General features: G+C 37.9%; 1 protein-coding gene across 1 annotated transcript in view; it reads right to left on the bottom strand.

The window, feature by feature from the left end:
- Positions 1-738: 738 nt before the first annotated feature.
- Positions 739-27,472, bottom strand: part of tmem87b (transmembrane protein 87B) — a 30,029-nt gene continuing 3,295 nt past the window's right edge. Inside the window, 19 exon segments of the mRNA NM_001016057.2 lie at positions 739-1,692; positions 2,143-2,173; positions 3,191-3,243; positions 4,714-4,784; positions 4,884-4,954; positions 8,249-8,352; positions 9,576-9,634; positions 9,955-10,063; positions 10,332-10,403; positions 12,895-12,988; positions 14,493-14,592; positions 14,671-14,854; positions 16,558-16,619; positions 17,005-17,098; positions 17,623-17,655; positions 19,177-19,212; positions 22,079-22,219; positions 22,639-22,730; positions 24,454-24,514. Coding sequence (NP_001016057.1) covers positions 1,651-1,692; positions 2,143-2,173; positions 3,191-3,243; positions 4,714-4,784; positions 4,884-4,954; positions 8,249-8,352; positions 9,576-9,634; positions 9,955-10,063; positions 10,332-10,403; positions 12,895-12,988; positions 14,493-14,592; positions 14,671-14,854; positions 16,558-16,619; positions 17,005-17,098; positions 17,623-17,655; positions 19,177-19,212; positions 22,079-22,219; positions 22,639-22,730; positions 24,454-24,514 — 1,509 coding nt within the window. The 3' untranslated portion in view covers positions 739-1,650.

Raw genomic sequence — 27,472 nt, 5'->3', positions numbered from 1 at the left:
TTTTCTTTCAAAGTCTGTTTTTAAAGGGATTATTCCTAACCCTTCTCCTGTCACTCCCAATAAGAACAACTTGTATTACTAAAATACCCTTGTAGACAGATGCTGCTAGAGGCCCCGACATAGCATCAGCCAAGACATTCACTGGTTGCACTTGCTGGAAATCTTTCCCAAGGCACCTGGGAAGAGGAAAAGACCTAAAACTCTATAGCCTGGTAGCGACAATCCAAAGCTTCAGCGGCACAACAAGCTCCCGTGCTGCTTTCATTTTAAAGACTTTAGGGATATAAGGTCTTTGGGAAGAAATAAGAAGGATCATTTAAGGGAGGAGCAGCAAAACAGAGCAAGCAAGCACAATCTCCGTGCAGAACCCACAGATGCCACATTAGACACTAAGGTAATCCCTCCAACAGGAATATCATGAGAACATTAATCTTTTAAGAATTCCAACAAATGGAATAATAAGGTGACACTGTAAAAAGAGTGGCCATTTAAGCCTTTTCTTGGATTAACCTAGGCGGGAGGCAGAGAGAACAATATCAAATATGTATGTGACCCTAACCTTAAATGGTCACTTGCTCCTCTATGACTGCCCCGTGCACCTTATGCCATTGCTCATTTACTGGCTGGAATTGTACTTCCTCTGGATCTATTACAGTAGCGTGCTGGAATGATCAACATAGAAACCAATCCTTAAACCTGCATAACAGTCTGATCCAAATCATTTATTTTATTTTTAAATTTTTTGGCTTTTTTTATACTTCACATTTTATTATTTTAACGGATGCAAAATAAAATCATTTTTCAAGCCCATTCAGCTGCATACAGCTTACTAAAACCTAAGAGCAACAAACTCAGTGACAGTTATTGCTTTTAATAATTAAAGCTTGGAAGCAAAATAAAGACGTGAGTAAACCTTTTATATTGAGATCACACATGCTCTAAGTATGCCATCCTCAAACCTTCACATATGTACAAAATGTTTGAGTTCTCCATAAATAACACAAAAAACAAGAGTACAAAAAAACTGTGCATTAAGAAAATACACTCAAAAAATGTTTTTAAAAAGGTACAGAATTGAACACCATTTAAAAAACAGCATGTTCATCAACATCAATGTATACACACAATGGGCCACCGCCACTTGCTGCCTTCAGGCCTGATCTGTCATACAGTAAATGTTAGTATTCACACCTCAGACCCAGACCCTGGATTTTGATAGGGCATTGTATATATTATAGCTCCTTAGCCACAAACAAAATCTAAGGATATCGGAAAATGCAATGCAATGAGACTCAGAACAGAATGTTCATACAAATATCCATTTTAAAAGACATGCCTTATACATATAATAGGAAATCCCAACTCTTCATTATTAGGCCACATTCAACACAGCTGTATAGAAGGGGGTGGGGGGTTGCAATACAAGTCACTTTTTCATCCTACTACAAGCACACAAACATGGTATTAATGAGAACAGGGCTAAAAAGTTTTTAGTTTAAAGTATACATGTGCAAGGTTTGGAAGTGCTATTTCCATTTCACTGAATCATTGTCTTTGTCCCCCTCGACAAAACATGGAATCGTCTATACTGATTTAGGTCTCTCAGAGCAGAAGTTTACAATTCTTTCAGCCACCGAATTCCTGCCGGCATTATTCAATCTTGGACATTTCATATTTGGTCATCATAATCTCCTGTGCCAAAGAATAAGATATAAATCAGGCTCAAAACATGTAAACTGACATAAGTAGGAAAAAGGTTGATGTAGCAACAAGGCCACTAGGGCTAATAACTCCTTTGTTGTCTAAAGTGGCATATGGTTGGTGGGTAGGAAGTGTAATATCAATCATGTGTCATAAGCCTTATAAAAGAGAAAAGCATGTTGATTCTGGGCTTTTAATTGCCCTTTTATCATAAATGGTAATATTCAACCATAGGCTACTGAGAAAATCTTATTCATGGGAGGGTTTAAACCTCCACTTGCTTGTACTAAAAATACAAGAAATACATGCAAAAATGACTCAACATGCTGTGGATATAATCTAATCTACAGTATTTTTAATGGAAGGAGGCTAAATGTTACTGATAAACAGGGCATACTCCTTGTGAACCAATCACACAGATACTATATATAAGTCTCTCACCTCATCAGAGTCCATTAACACTGGGAGTGCTCTATAGAAACAAGAATTTGCAAGTTAGAATGGCAGATTGTGAACGTGTATATGATAGATATAGTTTCTCTCTAATACTAGAATTTTGCATTGAATTGAAACTATTATCCTTTATTAAAGCAGTGCCAATATATTCTGCAGTGCCATACAGAGATTACACATCATTCATATGTCCCTGTAAGGGCACAATCGAACGGCCCTATCACATTCACGCACACTAGGTTCAATTTTATCAGAAGTGAGAGGGACTGTGGAAACAAAGCCATGTATCAGTAGGAAGGCCATGCAAGCCTGGAAAGAATATACAAACCCTCTGATAGTGATCACAAAGAGGTTAACAAATGTAGTGAATATATTTAAGAGGGATATTTTAGATAAAGTTTATACAAGCAAATAATTTAGGTATCATGTGTGTCTCCCTATTTAGAGACTAGGTATGAACCATGTTTCAGATAGCATCTTATGAAGGCTTTAAATATATTTTAGTCTAGGAAAGTCCTGGACAAAGGACGTAAGATGGGTGCTTAAGGGCCCAGGTCTGATTAAGTTATGGGGGTCATAAAGTCTTCCCCAGGGTACAGGGTTAAGAGTGTGTAACAGTTAACAAGAACTTTCACTCTGCACCTCATGCTGGACTGATAATGCAGCCTTAGGTGCAAAGCGCAGCATCAGGGGGCATGGGCCAGACCTGTCCTTACCACCATGAGGCCCTGCTGCAGCCTGTGTGCATCTTTCAGACCACAAGTTAGGGATGGGTCAGATGCCTACACGCCCCTACTCCCCAATACAGTGCTTTCTTCTGCTCATTACACAATCCCTTATATGTAATAGATCAGCCAAAAAGCACAAAGTGGAAGGCTCTGACAACGGAAGATAAACAGCACTAAACATTAGAGAAATGTACACTGGTACAGCACTGTTGAGTATGTTGGTGCTTTATAAATAATTGTTCATTATAATTTTATATAACGGCATTTTTTACAGTTTAATAAAATGGAAATAAAAAATATATAATTACGCATCAGCAAATGAAGATGGAATATTCTCTTCCACCCACTTTAAATCTTCATCCTAAATAAAAGACACAAAATAAGTGCCATCAATTATAAACTCACTATGTAGTGTAATAAGAGAAATGTTATTTTTTTTCAATAAGCAGGAACCAATAATAGAAATGCAGGGAAACCTTAACTTTTGGTTCAGAGAAATACATTTTCTCCAAAAAATTTGGCTAAATAGTGACCTGAATCTAAACACCAATTTGCATATTATCTGAAAAAAAATGAATGTGATTCTTTTATTTATCCAGTAAAGCAGTGCTGTCCAACATGCGGCCCGCGACCCCCCTCTGTGTGGCCCCCCACCTGTCTGGCTGCTTTGATGGCTTACTCTTGTGTAAGCTTTAAATGGTATCAGTACTGTGATTAACTGGCCCCCTGCATGGTTCTCCTCAGATTCAGGCTGTATTGTTTAAACATGTAATCCCCTGTGTTGTTCACACCTTTTAATCTCTGTATTGTTCACCCCCTGCAGTGTTCACACCTCAGGCTCAGGCTGTAATCACCCACATTGTTCCCCTGTTCACACCTCAGGAGCAGTAGAAACCCACAAATAATCCCTGCACACTACAAAAAGAACATATACTGACGTGGTACTGCAATTAAAAAGTTTTTTAATATATAGTTATTGTGCAGACTGTAGGAGCAGTGCCAGCATTGTGTCACTGTAGGCTGCCTGTGTGTGCCATACACATAGGCAGCATAGGGCAAGCAGAGTATGGCACACACAGGCAGGGTAGGGAAGGCAGAGTATGGCACACACAGGCAGAGTAGGGCAGGCAGAGTATGGCACACACAGGCCAAGTTTGGCACAAACCAGCCAAGAATGGCACACACAGTAAAAGTATGGCACGCAGGCAAGGTAGGGCAGGCAGAGTATGGCACACACAGGCAGGGTAGGGAAGGCAGAGTATGGCACACACAAAGGCAGGGTAGGGCAGGCAGAGTATGGCACACAGGCAGGGTAGGGCAGGCAGAGTATGGCACACACAGGCCAAGTATGGCACATACCAGCCAAGAATGGCACACACAGTAAAAGTATGGCACGCAGGCAAGGTAGGGCAGGCAGAGTATGGCACACACAGGCAGGGTAGGGAAGGCAGAGTATGGCACACACAAAGGCAGGGTAGGGCAGGCAGAGTATGGCAGGTTTTTGCTGTACTACAACCATTAATATGGGTATGGTCATGTGATAACATGGGTGTGGTTTCAAGTGGGTGCAGTTTCAAAAAGGGGTGTGGTCAAAACTGGCTTCCATTATCGGCCCTCCACCACGTAGGTCGGAAAAATTCCGGCCCTCGGTACAACAAAAGTTGGACAGCACTGCAGTAAAGTATATATATTATATTTATACAAAAAATGCAAAAAAAAAAAAACATTGCATTAGCTTTACACAGTAAGTTAAAATAGCATTTCTTATATTTCTAATGATAGGTATTTCTCCCAGACCTTTTCAGATTAATCTTAGCAGTCTTTTACTTACTATATTAGTAGCAGGAGGTTTAGGGGCACCATTACATTCTGGCTTTGTTCCTCTTAATTTCATCCCTTCAGCTATAAAAAGCACGAAAAAAAAACATAAGACACATATTTAACACTGGTAACATCAGAACCAATGAGATTCTTAGCAACAAAAGGAAAATTAAATGTCACCTAAGTGATCTGTTACCAGGAATTCTTCAACTTCATCATCTGAATCATCTATTAAAGGGGTGAATGCATACCTGAAAAACAAACAAAAGCTTGATAGACCTCGTTTAACAGCTACCAATATAATACCATGATGATGGGATCAGTTGATTAGTCGTGGGCTGTCATGTTAGTCCTGCAATGTGTTAGCTGCAGGACTGGCCTCCAAGCACTAGACAAGACTGGATGACGTGTCTGCTGTTCAGACTACTCCTTCCTTATAGCGCTGCCTGCTCACTCCCTCCTCCCAGTTTTTTTTTTTTTACCTGAAAACTGTTTGTTTTGCAGCGTGACAACTGGATCAGGTATTTTGACTACTAATCACGCTTTCGGACCAGTTATTTTATTGATTTGCACAATGTGGTTTTATTGCTCTCTTATCCTTGCATATCTAAGATAAATGTGAAAAATTGCAAGATTTTTAGGCAATTTTCAAAAAAATCGCTAACATAAGGAAAGCTTTGCAGATGATAGTTTGGTGTAGAAAGATATCTTGTAACCTCCGAAAATATAGTGTTACAGTACTTTTTTGCAGCTTTATCCCACATCAAACAGCCAGTGTGTTTTTGAATTAACTGAAATGTAAGCCATAAAATTAGTATGTGCAAGGTATATTTTGGGGTCTCTACATGCCGTGTACTTCAGTAAACCTATGCTCATTGGGCATCAAACTGTTCAATGGACCCCTGGCATTCATATTTAGGATGGTTTATCTTGGTGCCTTATGATATAAAATAAATATTTACCCATACTAAATCCAGGGGGAATGTGTACTTTCCAAATATACAGTGGTGTGAAAAACTATTTGCCCCCTTCCTGATTTCTTATTCTTTTGCATGTTTGTCACACAAAATGTTTCTGATCATCAAACACATTTAACTATTAGTCAAAGATAACACAAGTAAACACAAAATGCAGTTTTTAAATGAGGGTTTTTATTATTTAGGGAGAAAACAAATCCAAACCTACATGGCCCTGTGTGAAAAAGTAATTGCCCCCTGAACCTAATAACTGGTTGGGCCACCCTTAGCAGCAATAACTGCAATCAAGCGTTTGTGATAACTTGCAACGAGTCTTTTACAGCACTCTGGAGGAATTTTGGCCCACTCATCTCAGAATTGTTGTAATTCAGCTTTATTTGAGGGTTTTCTAGCATGAACTGCCTTTTTAAGGTCATGCCACAACATCTCAATAGGATTGAGGTCAGGACTTTGACTAGGCCACTCCAAAGTCTTCATTTTGTTTTTCTTCAGCCATTCAGAGGTGGATTTGCTGGTGTGTTTTGGGTCATTGTCCTGCTGCAGCACCCAAGATCGCTTCAGCTTGAGTTGACGAACAGATGGGCGGACATTCTCCTTCAGGATTTTTTGGTAGACAGTAGAATTCATGGTTCCATCTATCACAGCAAGCCTTCCAGGTCCTGAAGCAGCAAAACAACCCCAGACCATCACACTACCACCACCACCATATTTTACTGTTGGTATGATGTTCTTTTTCTGAAATGCTGTGTTACTTTTACGCCAGATGTAACGGGACACGCACCTTCCAAAAAGTTCAACTTTTGTCTCGTCGGTCCACAAGGTATTTTCCCAAAAGTCTTGGCAATCATTGAGATGTTTTTTAGCAAAATTGAGACGAGCCTTAATGTTCTTTTTGCTTAAAAGTGGTTTGCCCCTTGGAAATCTGCCATGCAGGCCGTTTTTGCCCAGTCTCTTTCTTATGGTGGAGTCGTGAACACTGACCTTAATTGAGGCAAGTGAGGCCTGCAGTTCTTTAGATGTTGTCCTGGGGTCTTTTGTGGCCTCTTGGATGAGTTGTCTCTGCGCTCTTGGGGTAATTTTGGTCGGCCGGCCACTCCTGGGAAGGTTCACCACTGTTCCATGTTTTTGCCATTTGTGGATAATGGCTCTCACTGTGGTTCGCTGGAGTCCCAAAGCTTTAGAAATGGCTTTATAACCTTTACCAGACTGATAGATCAATTACTTTTGTTCTCATTTGTTCCTCAATTTCTTTGGATCTTGGCATGATGTCTAGCTTTTGAGGTGCTTTTGGTCTACTTCTCTGTGTCAGGTAGCTCCTATTTAAGTGATTTCTTGATTGAAACAGGTGTGGCAGTAATCAGGCCTGAGGGTGACTACAGAAATTAAACTCAAGTGTGATAAACTACAGTTAAGTTATTTTTTAACCAGGGGGGCAATCACTTTTTCACACAGGGCCATGTAGATTTTGAGTTTTTTTCTCCCTTAATAACGTAAACCTTCATTTAAAAACTGCATTTTGTGTTCAATTATGTTATCTTTGACTAATAGTTAAAGGTTTTTGATGAGCAGAAACATTTAAGTGTGACAAACATGCAAAAGAATAAGAAATCAGGAAGGGGGCAAATAGTTTTTCACACCACTGTATATGACTTTCTGATACATTAACTTTTTTATAGCTCTAACCCCACATAAAAAGCAGTATAGTATGTGTTGATTATGCAGTAGCTGAAATGCCAGAAATGATAGATTATATGGGGTATTTTGATTTTAGGGTCCCTACATACTTCATATTTTGGTAAACCTATGCACATTGGGCATCAAACTGTTCAGACCCCTTGTAGACATATTTAAGATGTTTTATCTTGAGCCACATGGGACATAACAGTTAGTTTGCTCTTGATCCTGAGTGTGCAGGAGTGAGCAGGTTGTAGGAGTGGCCAGAAACTCAAAGACTATAATGTTTGGGGATACACTGCATTATAAACATAGCTGTAACAACCCAACAAAGATGCTGGAGCTCATTTATAAACACTGGGAAATTTGCCTATGGGCAGTAACTCAGTAACTTTTTTAGCCAGTCGCAGGTTGAAATTACCATGATTGGTTGCTAAGGGTTACTGCCCAGGTGTAAATTTGGCCAGTGTTTATAAATGAGCCTGCTGTCTTTAATTTCATCCAGCGAGACTCAATTTGCCACTCAGTCTTGCTGCAGAGACAAATTATGACTGCGATTGGGACAGCATTTTTTAATCATTTGGTTTTAGAAAATCCCCATATGAAATTTCACAGTTTACGGTTGATTGACTTCTCATGTAAAATTCAGGGAAGAAACAAAATACTAATATATGTATGTTTAACTTTGTATGTTTTAACTTCAAGCAAACTTCAGGTTTGCTGTAGACTTCATGTGTTTGGATACAATATATCTGCAAGGGATAGCACTTGGAAGCCAAAATAACCATATTTCTAAACTGTTCCCATAAATATTGCCAATAGCCCATGTTGAACACCCTTCATCTGTAGGATTAAGTGCAGAAGAAGGAAAGTGAAAAGTATAGGCCTCTTTACCTTTGGTTGTTTGCGGAAGGTCTCCAGAGAAACATGATGACTAGTAAGATAATAAAGAAAAGAAACCTCCAATATGCATCATCAACCCAGAGTTCCATCCAATCCTGTAAAACATAAAAGGTTAAGTGCTAAAGAATCTTCATGCTGTGATGGCACAAAATTTGTAGTCACAGCCTCACTGCAAACCTGCCTAAAGATGGTCATACATGCACCGATAATATCGTATGAAACATAGTTTCGTACGATATTCGTTGTGTGTATTGCAAAAGGCTGCCGGGCGGGTGCAAAGATTTTGTTCGGGCGCCATTGAAGGCACCTGAGCAAAATCTGCCTTCAGGGCTGAATTGACAGGAGGTAGAAATCCTATTGTTTCTACCTCCATATCTGACGATTCAGCCCTGAATGTAAGTGGAGGGTTGGAACCATCGGTCCCACGAAATATTGAAAATCGCCACGTGTGTGGCCAGCTTAAAGGTTTAAAATTTAGCGATGAGCACAACTTTTTTGCTATAGTTTATACAGAAGTAGTGGCCAGCTCCACGTTGTAGCTTCCATTATTCCCAGTAACAGCCAGGTGGTCCCAGTGGTGGCCAATATAAAGGGCAGCCATTTATGAGTTTTAACCTTGAAAAGCAAATAAGTTGCAGGTAAAAACTTAGTCCCTGTGAAAAATATATAATGAAGGAGTAGAATTCTTATTGAATTTGATAAGAGAGTGTATTGTAATATATGGAGAACAATCCCTGTTTTGTTTAAAGGGGAGGGCAGTTTTTATTGTACAAAATGTCTTTATGCTCCAGGGTACCGATATTGTGTTATTACAGGTCATACTTTTGAAGGCAAAGAAGTGATCAAAGCAGCTACAACAATTTCAGCATAAAAGGAAATCTTGGAAATGTATTGAGAATGTTCTTCAGAACAAATCTCTGCAAACAACAAGATGGTTTTGACCCAAGGTTGTTTTGCATTTTGACATTATAGGAGAAGAGGAGGCCATCCTTTTGCTTTGATTACATCTAATATTACATTTGAATTGGCATTCCTTATTCCAACTGCCCAACATTTATTCTTCTTAGACCTACAATTTTATTTTTAACAAATGTTTAAATATCAACAAATATCAACCATTAACCAGTAAGGGTGGGATTAACCTGCTGTTCCCAGCTATTATTTTCCAGTATTTTCTTTTTAGCATATAAACCCTATATAGTAAAATAAAACTATTATAAACATCAGTGTAGAAACACTGTAAACTGATATTTGTCAGCATTCATTCTGCAAATAATTACTCTTACAGTAACAGTCAAAACTCTATGGATTTACTTACAGCTTGACAATCTACTAATTGGAACTTTTTTGTTCTCCATATCATGAATATTATTGATGCTGAAAAAAAAAGACAAAACAATTATTCTCTGAGATACCGGACCTATTTCCAGAAACCATTGAAATAGGTGGACTAAATTTCCTTTTTAATAAAAGGGTACGTTGTACTTGATAAATAACTAAGCTAGTGTAACTAAGCAAGCTAGTGTAAATCAATGTTAGAGACAAAACAACTTTATTTTTTTATTACATGTTTGTAGCAGCCTTAAATGGTAATATGGAAAGACCTCTTATCCTAAAAACCCTAGGTTCCATACAGTCAGATACTAAATCCCATACCTGCATTATATCACTGGGTAACCAAAGAGAGAAAGGCTTACCTAATATAGCAAAAATTAAGGTATTTGTGAAATGCCTATACAACGAATATTTGACCGTATTTTTCCTTAACTTCAGGGTCTTCATTGTTTGCGCCAGACTTACAAATATGTAGAAAATGTTCAGGAAAACTTACAGTGTGATATAACAATAAATGAAGAAAACAGAAAAAGATTGTCAAAAGGTAAAAATAAATGGGTTAAAACTATGAAGAGACAAGTCAAATTAATTTAAAAATCAAAGCCAATAGCCACAATCTTAACAGTGCTAGACCATCAGTAAAATAACTTAATGGTCCTATGACCCCCAGGATGACAGGATTCTAGATAGGGGTGTACACAGTGATTATTTGTTTTCACTAGAGCAACTGAAAGGATATCCACCAGCACAAGCCAGAGTCTAGTAGAGCCAAAGGAATACCAGCCAATAATACCAGGTCATATTCTTTTGCCTAAAATGAAACAGACCCATCCCAAAAAAATACAGCATTAGCATATTAGAAAATAAGACATATTAGAAAATAAGAAATATTCTGAGCAGCCTCAGAATAAATGGTTCAACTGTTTATGTGCAAAAGCCTGCAATTTGGGTTGTTTCTACTACTGGTTTCCAGAGTTCTAATTCTGTCCACCTTATGAGCACCACTGTGCAAAACTAGTGTGAAACCAGAACAATCAAGTCCACTCAAGGATATTGTTTATGCAGATCTGGAGAATGCAAAATAGCTGATCATTTTTTTATACTGTAGTATGTATAGACCAGACCACTGTGTAACATTCCTTGTAATAAAAAGTTTTCATTTTCTTATTAAAGGGGTGCTTGACCTTTAACTTAACTTTTAGTATGATGTTGAGAATGTTATTCTGACAGAATTTCCCAATTGGTCTTCAATTTTTTTTTAGCTTTTTGTGCAGCAGCTCTCCAGTTTGGAATTTCACCAGCTATCTTGTTGCTAGGGTACAATTTAACATAGCAACCAGGCTAAAAAAAGACAGGCAAAATAGTAGAGGGCCTAAATATAATGATAAGTAATAAAAAGTAACAATAAAATTGTAGCCTCACAGAGCAATAGTTTTTCTTCAACACACCCCTTTTGATTGCTTCAAAATGACTTAAATTCTGGGGAAAAAAAGGAAAAAATCCAGCTTGCCTGTATGGGACCGCAAAAAGACAGCAGCAATTTAGAGAAAATGTAAAATCCAGGGTTTTACAATTACTGTTCTACTGTAGGTATACTTTGGTAGTTAAAAACCAGTAGCTAGAAGATACAGATGCCTATAAATCGAAAATTGTTTTTCATGCACAATTATGTTAATACAGGTGTGGGACCAGTTATCCAGAATGCTCGGGACTTGGGGTTTTCCGGATAAGGGGTCTTTCTGTAATTCGGATCTACTACCTTAAGTCTGCTATAAAAAAAAAAAAAAATTTAAACAGTAATTAAACCCAACAGGATTGTTTTGGCTCCAATAAGGATTAATTATATCTTAGTTGGGGTCAAGTACAAGGTACTGTTTTATTATTACAGAGAAAAAGGAAAAAAAGAAAATTTTTAATTATTTGATTAAATTTGAGTCTATGGGAGATGGCCTTTTTCTTGATAATGGGTTTCCAGATAAGGGGTTCAATACATGTATAATATTGCAGCCACATGTTCATAATAAATGCAATTTGATTCAACATAATTCTGCATAATAAAAATGATTGTACACTATCAGGGCATCTATATGACCACATTGTTTAGATTTTAGTAGAAATTACTGGCACAATGTGACGACTGTATGCAGGACATCCACACTTGCGTGTTTATTGCAGAAAAAGAATTAATGTTTTGGGGTTTGCCCCTTTGTCAGCTTTCTGCAATAAACACGCAAGGGTGGATGCTCTGCATACAATCCCCACCTTGTGCTGGTAATTGAGTAGATATAGATTTTAACCATACAGATGGTAAGAAAAGATATATAATAGTTTCATATATTATTTATACATTTATACCATTTTTCATTTGAGTAACCATCAGAACACCAGTTTTATTTTAAAGTTTTTTTATGGTCTTCAGGACATTTTTTAAGTGATAATCATGATGAACTTGGTAAGAAGTTGTATTTAATTTAATTTTTTTTTTAATTTTGAAAACACTTTTTCACATTTTTATTATAAGAAGTGTCACACAGTACTGAGTATATTTAAAAGGACAAAGAAAGCCTATTTCACTGGAGCGGTGCTGAAATATTAGGCCTCCCCACAGTGAAATAAATCACAAAGTTTTCCCCCAGGTTGATACTTCTTTTTGGGGGAACCAAAATGGCCCATGGAAAAACTGTGCTGCACCAACATTTACTTACCTTGCAGTCACTGCTTCTTCAGTTTGTGCTTTTGTGTATGCGCAATAGAGTAAATCTTTTGAGTTTTACTCTACTGCACATGGAAAAATATGAACTTGTGCTTGGGATGCTGGGAAAAAAGATACATAAAATGGCTTTGGGGCACTTAAATGTTTTTTTTACCTGGGCCGGTGCTCATTTTCCCGTGGAAAAACTACCTATTTCACTACTGGTGTTGCCCACTGAAAAGCGCTATAAAACATTTTGTTCTGTTGCATTCTCTAGAGCTTAATAAGCACTGTCTTTAAATGGACTTGATTGCTTGATGGAGGCCAAGAAAAGGACAACATACAATACTTCTACTAATCCTTTAATGACTACTGTTGAAACTTAAAACTTTTATAGACAACATATGTTGTACTCCTAGAAAGGGGACTTCCAGACTGCAGCCAGTGAGCATTGGCGGCACAAAAGCTGCAGCCTGACCCTTGCTCATATTAAGAGAATATTTTGAAGAGTCTTATAAAAGTTCTGTCTTAAAAATAATTTTATAAAGAGACAATTTGGACCTTTTTTGTAATAGGTAGAAAAGTCGCAGAATAGAAGAATGTTTTTTACCCCGATAATCCTCATTACTCCTTCCACTGCGGCAAATACAAAATACAGAACCCCCATTCCAACTACACGGTGCATAACAGCTCCTAAACGTGGTCTGGGAGACAAATCGGAAAAAGAGACATATTAAGCAAAAGCATGGGGGATATACACAAAATATTTAAAAAGCTCATTTAGGCTTTATATGCAAATTACAGAAAACTATTTTTAAATAATAAGAACACATTATTACATTTTATTATTTATTATTACATTTTGGGACAGTCAACAAGCAAGTATCATTAAATTATAAAAACTGCGCAACAAACACAGTTCATCATCTCTTAACAGCATATGGGCAGTTTTAGAGCTGAATTTTTAAGTAAATTGCTTAGTCCATGCTTAGCCCATATCTAGTCATAGCTTCATCATGATTGGCAGGTGCATGCCACAATTAGTCTAAACAGTGAAACTGGCAGTGAATTCAAATGGTGAAGCTGTGACCACAGACTAGGCAGGGCACAAGTTCCCACTGTTGCACTAGCCCGTGTGATCTTAATATGAAAGAAGTGTTCTAAATATAATAATACAAATAAAGTGCTTTACTGTGCTGGCCGATTGCCTGGCAGAGTATAGATAGTTGTGAAAAGTATCAAACACATCTTTGGAAAAGGGAAATGGAGCAGGGAGCGATGACAAAAAGAGTAAATAGAAGAATATAGCATGGGGAAAAGGGAATATATGGGGAAGAGAGTGGCACATTGGAATAAAGAGGATTTTTGGGACAGCAAGCTTACTGATGCACTGTGGGACATTAGATGCCTTTTGAGTTTATTGTGGTCTTGAAGCGACTAAAATCTATGCAATACGTTAGCAAAAAGAGAGGGCTAAAGAACGTTTGCTGAATTGTTCTTTTAATTAAAAAAGAATCTATAGTAAAGTTAAACAAGTACCTGCCATTTTCTAGCAGGTAGTGCTGCCACAGCTACACTGGCATCCTCCAACATTAATCACAGCCTAAACCTGACCATATGCATGGAAATATCTGACTTGTTGGTTAGGTTGATAAATGTTTGAATCTTTACCCTAAGTCAGATCACAAAGCCAGTAGGACAACTTCAATAGCCATATTGCCTAAAGGTGGCCATACACGGGCTGATTGTAGCTGCCGATATTGGTCCCTTGGACCGTTTCGGCAGCTTGTCGGCCCGAGTAGGGGCAGGAACGAAGGGCATGCCTGACTGATATCTGGCCTGAAATTGGCAAGATATCGATCGGGCAGGTTAAAAGATTTAGTCAGATCGGGGACCGCATTGGCTCGATGATGCTGTCCACGAACCGACTGCCCCACTGCCGGCATTATAATTCTATCTTTTGGCCCCATTTTCCCCGATATCGCCAACCTGGATATCGGGAGAAGATCTGCTCGCTTGGCAAACTCACCAAGTGAGCGGATCTTCACGTGTATGGGCACCTTTAGTCTAGAGCAGCTGAGTCAGCGATGTTATGCTTTGTATGACTAGCCTGAGACTGTCCCTTTTGTGACTGGGCAGGAGGAGATGCTTCTGATCTGTTGGTGTAGTCTAGTTCAAGTTAAAAAAAAAAAAAAAACACTCACTTACTTAATTATGCCATATCCCAGACTGACAATTGTCACCAGCAACCTTGCCAATGTTCTTTTAATGGAAGAAATCAGCTCAGCAAATATCAGCAGGCCGTGTGCTATAAAGTACAGAACAGGTAAGAAATAGACTCATGGGTAAGGACCATTACACACAATCAAAAACATTCTCAACTTACAAGAAACTCCAGTGTTGTCCGTGTTCTGATATTCAGCGTAGTAAACTGCCTTTTCCAGCATTCCTAAGAAAATAACAGCAGCAATCCAGAACTGGATCCGCAATAGGTCCTTCCAGTAACAAGCAGACCAGATGAACCAGAGTAGTGCAAGTAGTATATACATTATGCACATCACCATATAAAACTGCAGAGTAAAAAAAATATAGATTGTAAACCCATCGTCATTCTATTCTATCCCATAAACCCTGGGTTCTGAGTTTGCATTTGGTCTTTGGTATTTCAGCAACTTATCTGATTTCTAGGGTATTGTTTTCCCTAGCAACCAGGCATTGGTTTGAATAAAATACTGGAATAGGTATTGTAGGGGGACAGAATTGGTAGATACGTAATAAAAAAGGAACAATAGCAATAAAATTGTAATCTCACAGAGCAATAGTTTTTTCCTGCTAAGGTCAGTGACCCCCATTTGATTAGATGGAATGAGGCAAAAGAGGAAGGAAAATCAGGGCCCAAACTAGAGGTAGGCAGAAGAGGCACATGCCTAGGGCACAACGCTTGGGGGGCACAAACCTCTTCTGCCTAGTTACCCCAAGTTCTGGCCCTTCTTTAGCTCCAGAGGCTCCGGAAAAAACTTCCGCGCCCTACCAGAGAAACACGGACGCAGGACAAGACGGCTTTCTTGAATTCTCGCAAACTCTCTGGAGAGTTTGAGAAAGCTTTCATGCCCTGCTTCTACCTGTCTCCTGTAGGGTGCAGTGAATCAATTGCCTTGCCTAAGGCGCAATAGTGATTAGGACCCATAGGTGGGGGATATCGGGAGAAGATCCGCTCGCTTGGCAACATCACCAAGCGAGCGGATCTGAAGGTGTATGGGGACCTTAACAGGTAAGCATTGTATACTACAGAGTTTATCCGTTATCTGCTGTGCCTTTTCTCTTTTTTCGGCTTTGAATGGCTGCCCCCCTGTCTACACAGCAGCTTTTTTAGATAAACTACAGTAAAGTTCACGAAGCAAAGGCAGCAATTGCACTAGTGGAGGGCAACAGTACATTATTTATTTTAATTATATATATTTTAATTGCTTTGGTTTTACTGTTCCTTTAAGGCACTCCAGCTTGCTCAAAGTTGTAATTAAAAAAGCCCAGGAGCTGCAGTTTCTATCTCTTTGTTACACTAAATGTCACAGTTGCCCACATAGCATGTTGTAAACTACACCTCCCAGCATCCTTAATTAAACTGCTTGCTTAGTGTGTCAGTGTTACATTTCTATAGCAGTTACCTGACTACTATATATAATGTACCCTTCATTAAAGAACACTGATGCAATTTCTCTTCATAGTTGATAATCTGCAAACTAATATAAATCCACACTTCAAAATATTTAATGTTTAAGGAGACATATTGGATAAATGGGAAAAAGCCTAATATTGTAGGCAATTATGAATAATATACGGTGCTGGTTTCCCTTTGGGCTAAACATTAATCCTATCTGTAAAAATGCCCCCTTTATTGGAGCTCCCTATAGATCCTCTCTCTCGCACAGTAGGAGGGGGAGAGCTAATCACAGCCCTGCAGTCACACAAGCAAAGACAGGCTTCAGTTCCCTATCAGGTCAGCCTAGCTGCTGATTGGTTCCTCTCCTACAGTGCAGTGTACTGAGAGCCGGCGGCTCCCAAGCTCATCCAGAGAATTCAGCCAGCAGGAAGTGGAACAGATGGGCGGGGCTAGTGAGGTTTTGGTGGAATTTCTCAATAAATCAGCCTGAAACTACAATCCTTCTATATCTAGAGGAGTATAATTCACTGGTACATTCATAATTTTTATAGGATATGTCTCCTTTAATAGTAATACTATTATCACACAGAGGAAGCTTACTGTTTTACTTACAATCATCAGTGGCCAATCAGAAGCAGAGATGAACCCATGAGGTCCCTTCATTGAGACAGTAACTACAAATGACATAGAAAAAAACCCTATAATCGCATTTATATTTAGGGGCAAATGTAAATCATTTACAATCTTTTTTTTTTTTTTTACACTCGATGACAGAATATCTAATGTAAGTATGCATCTTTTATCTAGAAATTTTCCAGATCAAAACAAACAAAAAAATTAGTAATGCAAGCTCCCACAGCATATTCATTAAATAAGTATGTCCTCATTATTAACGGATTGCCTTATCCTTAATAACAGTAAAAAATGCATCTGGTAATTTGTTAACCATCTCACAACAAACACAATTACAATTTAATGAGCCAAATCCAGTTACTGCATTAAACTGACAAAGTACTATTTATTTTGATGCCATATGATTAAAGATATTTTCAGTCATACCTGATAAATTCCATTTTACATTCTCATCTCCTTTTACTTGCAGCACAAAGAGATAAGGCCCATCTTGGTATGTTCTAGCCACAATATCAAAGTCCTAAAAAAATGTAAAGAATATATGTAATATAGACTTTTTGAACCTATGGTTGATTTGGGTGGCATTAGCTGCACTGATCTGTCAGCCCCGTTAAATCCAAAATATTCAAAGACATGGCTAACAGAACTTGACTATAGTTAAAGAGACTAACTAAGACTAACTGTTGGTGATGTTTGTTATGCAATACAACTTCTGATACCTCATACATGAATGTGAGTAATATAAATGTTTATCTACACATGAAATAACTCTTTGTAATAATATAGATAAAAGGCTTTTAAATAAGCTTCTATTTGATTTTCCATCTACGGCACTATAACTGCTTTTAGCAATGTTTACTGGTGTTAAAAGCACAGTGCATTTGAAGAAATTATAATGTTTGGAAGTACTATAGAACACAGATCTGTATAAAACATATTTTCAAGTTGTCTTCAATGGAAATAGAAGTAAAAATGAGCTTGTTTTGTGTGTGCACATTATCCTACAACTGTTGCATGTGCTTAAAATGTATTTGTAAATTTTACCATTTGGTTCAAAGGGTTTTTGGAACCGGCACTCTGGAAGACAGAAATTAAATGTCAATCATCAGACAGAGGATAGGTGGCAAATATGAGAAATAAGAATAATGAATCTGAGAAACCAGTTGGCTAACAAAGAAAGAACAAGCATTCATCCAAGGATTTGGAAAAAAAAACCACAAGGAAGTAGCACAGGTACATCCTACTGCCAGCAGCAATCCCAGGGCTGCTGCCCCCTGAGACAGCAGCCAGGATACTGGCACTTTCTCCTGCTCCTTGCTTACCATCTTAATGTCAGCGTGGGTCCAGAGGGGGCCACATCTCTAGTGCAGAGAATGATATTGCACTCTGTGCACTAGCAGAGCTGAATTTTTGTTTTAAAATGTAAAAATTTGGCTCTCAAAGTTACCAGAGGAGGCTTTTTGCTGCCCCTGGTAACTACCCACTCCCTGCTGCCTGAGGCAAGGTTCTCACCTTGTGAGCAGTGGTTACTTTAGCAGAAATAACTTTAAAATTATTAATAATTTTTATTAATGTAATGTAAAAAAAAAAAAAGGCTCAAATTTGGCTGAACAAAATTGAGGCTTTGGTCTTTCCACCAGCACCAATATGAGTCTCCAGTGGAAAGGCCCACACGTCACTTCGGCTTTCCAAAGTTGCGTAACATTGCCTGCAGGAGTAAATTACACAAGCTTTCAGAAAGTCAAAGTTATGTGTGGGCTTTTCCACCAGGACTCCTATTGTGGCCGGTGAAAAGGCATTTCAGAGCAGTTAGTTGCCAGCGGTAGCAGAGATCTATCATGCGCAACTAACTCACTCCATCGGTCATCATAATGCAGCTTGCTCTGGTATTACCGTATTTTTCGGACCATAAGACGCACTTTTTTTCCCCCAGAAGTGGGGGGGAAAAAGTCCCTGCGTCTTATGGTCCGAATATAGCCTACCGATATACTTTAAAAAAATGTTTTTACTTGCCCATGTGGTCTCCGCAGGGCCCTCCTCTATTTGCCGGCGCTTAGCTATGGCGCTGTGCGCATGCACAATGACGCGCATGCCCATACGCATGCGCGTCATTGTGCATGCGCCAGAGCTAAGCGCCGGTAAATAGAGGAGGGCCCCTGCGGAGACCACACGGGCAAGTAAAAACATTTTTTTAAAGTATATCGGTAGGCTATATGCTGGTACAGATGGGGGCAATATGTTGGGTGAAATATGTTGGGTGCTGCTGGTACAGGTGGGTGAAATATGTTGGGTGATGCTGGTACAGGTGGGGGGCAATATGTTGGGTGCTGCTGGTACAGGTTGGGTTTTAATGCACATAAAATATTTTAGGACACTTTGTTTCAGAATCTTTTTTTCTTCATTTCCCTTCCCAAAAAATTGGTGCGTCTTATGGTCCGAAAAATACGGTAGGTCCAGCAATAGTCACAGGACAAAAAAGGTTCATATCAGGAAATATCTCATTAATAAATTGTGGACTGTATCTATAGTTCTATTTAAAAGATAAAAGCTATTGTGCAATGCAAGATAAATAAATCTAGCGTATGCGAAAGTACATACTTGATTCACTGATATCTTTGGAACAAGCTTACTCATCTGTAAGGAAGAAAAATGCTGTTTTTAATACACTTTAAACATAAGGCAGAAAGGATGTGTAACATATAAATATGTACTTTTCAAAGTAAAAAGTATATTTGCTATATAATTTTATTCTTATTTGCTTTAAATGAAAAGAGTGCATTTATGATTCATCTGCTAGCTAAAGAAATGCAATATCAGTTGGTTGCTGACTGCAGATAATTGCCCCTTGAGGTGTAAAATATGCTATTTACTTTCTATTCTCCGACGCTTTTAGGCTTCTTAGTGGTAAATTATTGTAGTTCGATGAAAAAAATATAAAAGATTTCTGTTCTGATATGTAACTATAATGTAGGCTTCTCAGATGTGTAGGCCTGCATAGAAATACTGATATTTCTATATTCTTTCTAACACATGTAGGGACCCATTAAAATTGACGCAAAAAAAAGCGTGATTCCCTAAAGTATTATCTCATGCGTTAAGTCGCATATAGCGTGCAACCGAATGCGTTAATTTTACCGCATTGCGTTAATTCTCACGCAGAAATAATACTAACGCATGATTCACAAACACTTAGATGCGCTAAATATCGCATTAGTCTATGCAAAAATTAACACCTACTTGGGGCAGGCGGTAATTATAGAAAAGTACAATTCATGAGCTTTTGGCAACACAATATGGACTTTGCAGTGTGATTTATTCTAGTATGTGTTGGCCCTAGAGTGATGCAGCCTCCAGTTTGCAGGGAAATGGTCATTTTCAATAAAAGTAGGTTTACGTACGTAATGGTGTGTATGGTTAATACGGCGTGTGTGCAACAAGTAGCGCGCTGCGTTAATTAGCGCGTGTTGCGTCAAATACCGTGCGAAAATAGTCTTCACCACTTAAATAACGCAAACAGCATTGCATCTAAATTAACGCAAATATCCTTTTAGTGAATCGTGCGTTAAGACACGAAAAATAAGACGCGATAAAATTTTTAACGCATGCTATAAATAGCGCTTGTTTTATTGCATTTTAGTGAATCAACCCTATAGTGTTTATCAGAGGGGTGGGTCTTCCTCTTTTGCTGCCTCTGATGTCTCAGGTGGAAGGTTCGCTGAGCCTGGGATCAACAGGGCCCCAGTAAAGCCATTTCTACCCTACAGTTACCATCTACACTCTAGAGAAAGTCGGGGACAGGGACCCCGTAAATGAGGACCAGCTAGACAGTTACACTCCGTAGAGCACTTTTTAGGAAAGTGAGGTAGGTAGGCAAGGAAGCAACAGCAGTTTCTGGCTCCAACCAGGTTAGCTGGAAGTACCCTTCCATACAGGCACTGTTGCCTTAGCATAGCGCCACGGTTAAGATGCAGGATACAGGGTAGTACCTAAACCCTGATCCATTGTCGGCTGTAGGACTCATTAAAGCTAGAGGTATTCAACCTGAGGATTGAGATATCTATCAATGTGCAGGTCGAGAAAAACTTAATCCGCAAACTACCCTAACCCACCCGCTCCCAACCTGAATCCTACCCAACCCGGCTTCTCACCTCTATTTATAGACCCGCGCCTGCCCACAATGAGGTCACAAAAGGGACGGGCACGTCTATAAATTCCTGGGAGGGATCAGTTTGTTCCGATAGGTCCCCATGTTACAAGTGGAGTTAGTTTGCTTAGGTTGTGATTGGTTCAGAGTACCCAAGAAATGAGCTTGCACAGGATGGTTCATCAAAATCTCATGTATGACACAGAGTGCCTATATATGTAATCTCCAACTGAAGTTGGCTATTTTGACCAAAGGCACAAGCAATTCTAACTTTATGAAAAGACTGCAGTTTTTCAGGAAACCTCTGTTGAACTTCACAACCTAAACAAAGCTAATTATTAAGTGTAAATATAGTTCTATCCACTGTAGTACTGTAGCATTTTGTATTGTTTAGGATTGTTTGTCTGTAGCCATTTTGCTTAGTAAAGTAGTATGTGTGTTATAAACCATAGTGCGTGGGTGTTCATTTCCATTACATATTACTCCAATTCTAAACTTAATAGTGCCACAGCACTACAATTATGAAAACCAAAAATGTATCTAGAAACAATACCTACTTTACAGGGAGTCCAGTTGTGCTTGGATACTACAATTACTAGCAAATATTAGTTCCACAACTATTTTAAATAGTTGTTCATTTTCATAAAAAATGTGGCACTAAGGGGGCACTGTTTTAATGGGTTTTCCAGGCAACTATTGCTGCTCCCATTTAACTGAATGAACCAAAATTATGATGATTATAAATATAGCTCTCTGGAAATAATAACCTGGGTCAACAAGCTTCACTAAGCATTTATAGCCCATTTAATGAAATGTATAATTAATTACAGTCCAGGCGAATAATCTACCTGACCTGGAATGAACCACTTTGCTGTAACCTCTCCCTGCTCATATAGTTCATATCGCCATGAGATAAAGTTTATATTACATTTTTGCTTTTATGATTGATCCCCTTTAAAATAATTAAAGCTTACCTTTACATGTCATGTTGTAACGAACAACACCAATCATCACTTCTGTTATAAGTCTATAACGTTTTGTTTTGTGAAAGACCAAAACATAATCATTAAGCTAAAGAATATAGGACTATGTAATGTTATCTTTAGGTATTTGGCTTACTAGTACTTTACAAACTACTCTGAGAGGGCTGATGTCCAACATACTTTTTCCCCAATTCTTTTAACAAAGAAATATCTATGATTTTTAAAATATTTTTCACTTTCAATTTTTTAAATTCCTGTTAGCAAACAAAACTATTTGATGATACAAGTCTTATATATGGGGTTTACTAAAAGTGCATATAGGTGTATACTGCCTAAATTTGAAAATAATGTTTTATTATTAAAGGTTGTCTACCTTTAACGTCGGAAGCGCATGCATGTCTTTATTGCAGTCAATGTTCTTATCTTCATTTTTGTCACAGAAATCCGGCTTAGAAACATTTTTACAAAAATTGTCAGTTGTATCCAAATTTGTGTGGTGTCTTTCCAGGACTTCCTGTATTAGAAGATATTTTATATATGAGAGAATGACAACCTCTCTTTAATCACATTATGCTAAAATCACCATATAAATTAAAATATCTGAAGGATAGGAATGATTTTGAAGGAAAATTCTGAAAAAAAAAATAATTTTGAAACAATTTGTGAAAACAGCAAAAAGGATGTTTATTACATTAATATTCTTTCAATTAGTGCTTATGTTTCTTTTACACCATTCCTCCCTCCAATTAATTTATAATAATAATTCTACTTTGTGTCATGCAACTGATATAGGTTTTAACTCCACTATATATGCCTATGATACCTATATTGTTAGCCAATATAAGTATAATTTCTATGATACTTTTGTATTCGTGTTTATTTACTATACACCCAGAAACGTTATAAACTACTTAACCCCTTTTCATAACTTACTTCAAGATTTGTAAATTGATTGTAGCACCGATGAGATCTCAGATACCATTTTACAGTAAGTTTCACTGGAGTTGGGCAATTAGGTGAGATAACTGTAATAGGGTAAAAAAAAATAAAAAAATTACCGAGCATAAAAAAAGAAAATAAACGGGAAAACTCAAACTCAAACCTGACAGCACTGCCCTACAAGATGGCCTTTGTTCCCCTCTCCAAGTTGCCCTTTCCCCTCAGAAGGGAAACACAGAACCTTAAGTGTGTTTTATTATGTCAACCATAAAATAAATGATAAAAATGAGAATATAATTATCTGCATTTCATAATGTCGCCTGAAATAATATAGTACAGGTATAGGACCTGTTATCCAGAATGCTCGGGACCAAGGGTATTCCGGATAAGGGGTTAATGTAATTTGGATCTTCATACCTTAAGTCTACTAAAAAATCAATAAAACATTAAACAAAATAGGATTATTTTGCATCCAGTAAGGATTAATTATATCTTAGTTGGGATCAAATACAAAGCACTGTTTTATTTCTATGGAGAAAAAGGAAATCAATTTTAAAAATCTGAATTATTTGATTAAAATTGAGTCTATGGGAGACAGGCTTTCCGTAATTCGGAGCTTTCTGGATATTGGGTTTCCAGATAACGAATCCCATACCCGTAGAAGCAATCTGTTTGACAGACTTGGAGGAAAATCGGCTACTGCTACATTGTTTTACAAATCAGAACCAAGAGTGTATTCAGAAAACAGAAAAAGGGCAAATACTGCTTTCAAATGAAATTACATTTAAAATGAACTCACTTGGATTACTCTTTTTTTTTTATTACTCTTTTAGAGGAATAGCACATGGTGTGCTTTTTAACCCATGTGATTTCTCTCTTGTATGAAAACTACAAAATTCACCCTTCTACGGACTATTCTGGCAATTGCTCTTACATATGGTATTTGTGGCCTGGTCAAAACACCAAGTGCCATTAGCCTTGAAGAAGCCCAAATGCTGCATAAGAGAAAAACTATACCTTACATTTAGGCTGAAATTGCATTTGTAATGTAGACATTGCCAGTAAATTTAAGGCACCAGGCACCATACTCTATATCAGTGGTCCCCAACCTTGAAGGCAAGCGTTGATTGCCTAAAACCCAGTGTAAAGCCAAACAGAGCCTTCTATAAGCTGCCAGTCCAAATAGGGGCTACCAAATAGCCAATTATAGCTCTTATTTGCACTGAGCCTCATTTTAACTTGTTTTAAGGACATTACATCAAAGTTTTTTTTCCCACTTTAATTTCGAGTGTGACTCCAAATCCAGACCTCCATGGGTTGATAAATTTGATTTCCATTGATAATTTTTGTGTGATTTTGTTTTCAGCACATTCAACTATGTAAAGAATGAAGTTTTTAATAAGAATATTTCATTCATTCAGATCTAGGATGTGTTATTTTTGTGTTCCCTTTATTTTTTTGAGCAGTGTAAATATTTCTTTGAGTTTCTTTCTATCAAGCCATACTCTTTATGTGGGTTTCTCAAAAGACATTTTTGACATGGGCAGATATACAGGATTTTATGAACAAGAAACTGACTATATCAAATATAAGCTGGCAGAATAGGGAAGCTAATTTGCAATATAACTGAATGATTTATACACCAATATTTTCAATTGTCTGTACTTTTTTCATGTGCACACTGGCCAAAGGTTGAACCATCGATGGAGGCCCTGGCTAAAAGTTGGATAAGACAGAGAGTAAGAGTTACTACTACAAGATACTGTATTTTATGACATGCCTCAGATGGCAGCAGACTCATAGACTCACGTTTCACTTTAATGTTTGTCGAATTATAAAGCGTTTTCCTGAAGAACAGAGATCCTGCTCCCTGAAAAACATAAAGCACAGTTCATTCTTACACGGCTGATTCATGTACAGTAATCCAACAAAAATAGCATACTGCTCTAAACAAAGGTTGCATATAATAATGAATATATAGATTATACTACCAATTCTCATTTACTTTTTTTATACAATACTTTTTAGTTACACGGTATTACATCAATGATAATATTCATAATATTCTGTACTTTATTACACCATGCAGCATATCCACCTACATTGTTCTTAGTATGGTCAGATATGGGAACTACGTAGAGAACACAAAAGTGACACAGGTCCAATAAATTAGTAATACAAGTATTATTTTTATACATAAAAGATAACTATGAAACAGTCATGCACAACTTCAAAAATTATTTTACAGTAGACTGTTTGTGGTCCAAGGACAGTTAAACTTTGGTACTGTCTTTTGCAGGACTACAACTCTCTGTATCACCATTGCCACTGTCAGCTTAGGTAAGAGGAGGATGTAATCCCTGCTGGAACAGTGCTGGCCAGGGGGCTGTCTTATATACATGTCCTATGAATCATGTTACACACAGTAACAAAACACAGAGCCATTCATTAGTAATATTCTAAATATTTACCAGTATTTATGTTCACCTGCAGCTTACTGACAGAATTTCAAACTAGTAAAAATGTTTCTCTATAAGAATAAAACAGTACCCTGTACTTAATTCCAACTAAGATGTAATTAATCCTTATTGGAGGAAAAACAGTCCTTTTGGGTTTATTTAATGTTTAAATGATTTTTAGTATGGTGAGTAAGTATGGCGATACATAGTACAGAAACGTCCCTTATTGGGAAAACTCCTGGTCCCAAATGTTCTTGAAACCATGGCCAATACCTGTAGTAAATATGAGAGCTAACACAGGGAACCAATAAATTGCTTACAAAACACTTTGCAGACAGGGTTCTTCCCCAATTAGCTTTTACAATACAATAAAAGCATGGTAGCCTTTAATCAAATTATCTTTTAATAAAGGATTAGCAGCAGGCAGCAGGGACACATGCCTCAGGGGCAACTGGATGGAGGCCTGCGAGACAATCAGCTGGGCATCAGTGTATAACCACTATAGCACTTAGCCAGATCCAGTTGTTTTAACTGGATTATCAAATCACATCAACTGATCTGAAAAGATCTGGTTTTATGCCTTGTACAGAGCAAACACATCACAGGGATCCATGAAGCCAATGACTCATAAATCATCAGATTATCAAATATGCTACTAAAACCTCTATTGGCATTATGAAGCCAGTATGGTAACAAAAACATCAAACAGAACCAGCTTCTTTGTGGCTTCTTTAAATGGGTTGTGTCATGCCAACAGTATTGCCCTGGCATTGTAAATTGTTAAACCTGGCAACATTTTGCTTTGTGTCCACAAGACACCCTTAATTAATTCAATACACAACAAGGGACTGTGGGAGGTGACAAATTCATCAAACTTATCAGACAATTCGGAGGCAGCCATTTGGGGCAGGAACTGGGGTCATTGGCTTCTTTGATCTTTTGATCAAATTGTGGACCTGTGAATAACAGGAGGGAACAGCACAGAAAATATAGATTATAGAAAGGGATCCATATCTCCTTTGGTTCACACCCTCATAAATAATAGATTGGTTATGAGGAGGTCCCATGCTTCCCAATGATACCAAACAGGGACTGCCTATACCCACTAGTTAGGAGGGATAGTTTCTGGGGGACTGGGACATGAGACACCCCTCATGTTTGGTATCATTTTGATCGCCCACATATGGGTTAAAGCAAGCCCATATTTTCATAATAATATTGGGTACTGGCAAGTACCAATATTATATGACAAGAAACTGGCATGAGAAGTGCAGCCCTCTACAGGGGGGTCTACAAGGGACAAGCTCCTAGACACTCCCTCCTCATGCATACGGAAATGAGGAAGGGTCCCAGCTGGTAATTAAAAGGCAACAGACCCAGGTACTCATTAGCCCATTCTTGATGTCCCAATCTGTTGGGGGGTGGGCCCAGAATTTCCAAACTCTTGCCTCAGGAGCACACAAAAGATAACTCGGTAACGTACATAGGGTTTTCTGTGTGTTTTATTTTATTTACTGTTTGTACGTGTATGTCTCTTTTTGTAAAATCTTTTTTAAATGCACGGTTTAACTTTGTAATATTAAATATAAAATGTAATAAGTTCGGTCCTTTGGCTCTAAAGACTCCCGTACCTTGTTTAATTGTGAATGTATTAACTGCTTGGCTGTGTGTGTATTGAGTAGTGGGGCACCTTACAGTCAACTTTTAGTATACTAAAGAATGTCCAATTCTAAGCAACTTTCGATTTGTCTTTACTATTTTTATCATTTTTTTTTCATAATTTTCCTTCATCTTCCAATTCTTTTCAACTTTAAAATGGGGGTCACTGACCCCGGCAGCCAAAAACCTAATACTCTGTGAGGCTACCATTATATTGTTACTTTTTATTACTTATCTTTCTATTTAGGCCCTCTCCTATTCATAAACCAGTCTCTCATTTAAACCACTCCTTGGTTGCTAAGGTAATTTTGACCCTAGCATCCAGATAGCTGGTGAAACGCCAAACTGGAGAGCTGCTGAACCAAATTTTAAATAATTAAAAAACTACAAATAATAAAAAAATGAAGACCAATTACAAATTGTCTCAAAATATAACACTCTACATCTCAATAAAAAAAATGTACTTGATTATCAACTTATCATCATAATTTGGCCTTAAGTCTGGATCTACTGTATGACTTGTTTATGTCTATTTGATATGTGTATTTCCTCAAAATCACAGCCATGCCTAAAGATGCCCAAGTTCAACCAGTTTTTCCTGCCCATAAGAAAGCAAGTAAATCAGGAAAATGTGTCACTCAAACCATGCAGCAAATGCAGGCTGGAACTGGGGGCCTCTGGCCCACTCAAGGCATATATAAAAATGTCTA

The sequence above is a fragment of the Xenopus tropicalis genome, chromosome 5, assembly GCF_000004195.4.
Source record: "Xenopus tropicalis strain Nigerian chromosome 5, UCB_Xtro_10.0, whole genome shotgun sequence".
Lineage (NCBI taxonomy): Eukaryota > Metazoa > Chordata > Amphibia > Anura > Pipidae > Xenopus > Xenopus tropicalis.
This window is presented reverse-complemented; position numbering and strand designations above follow the sequence as displayed.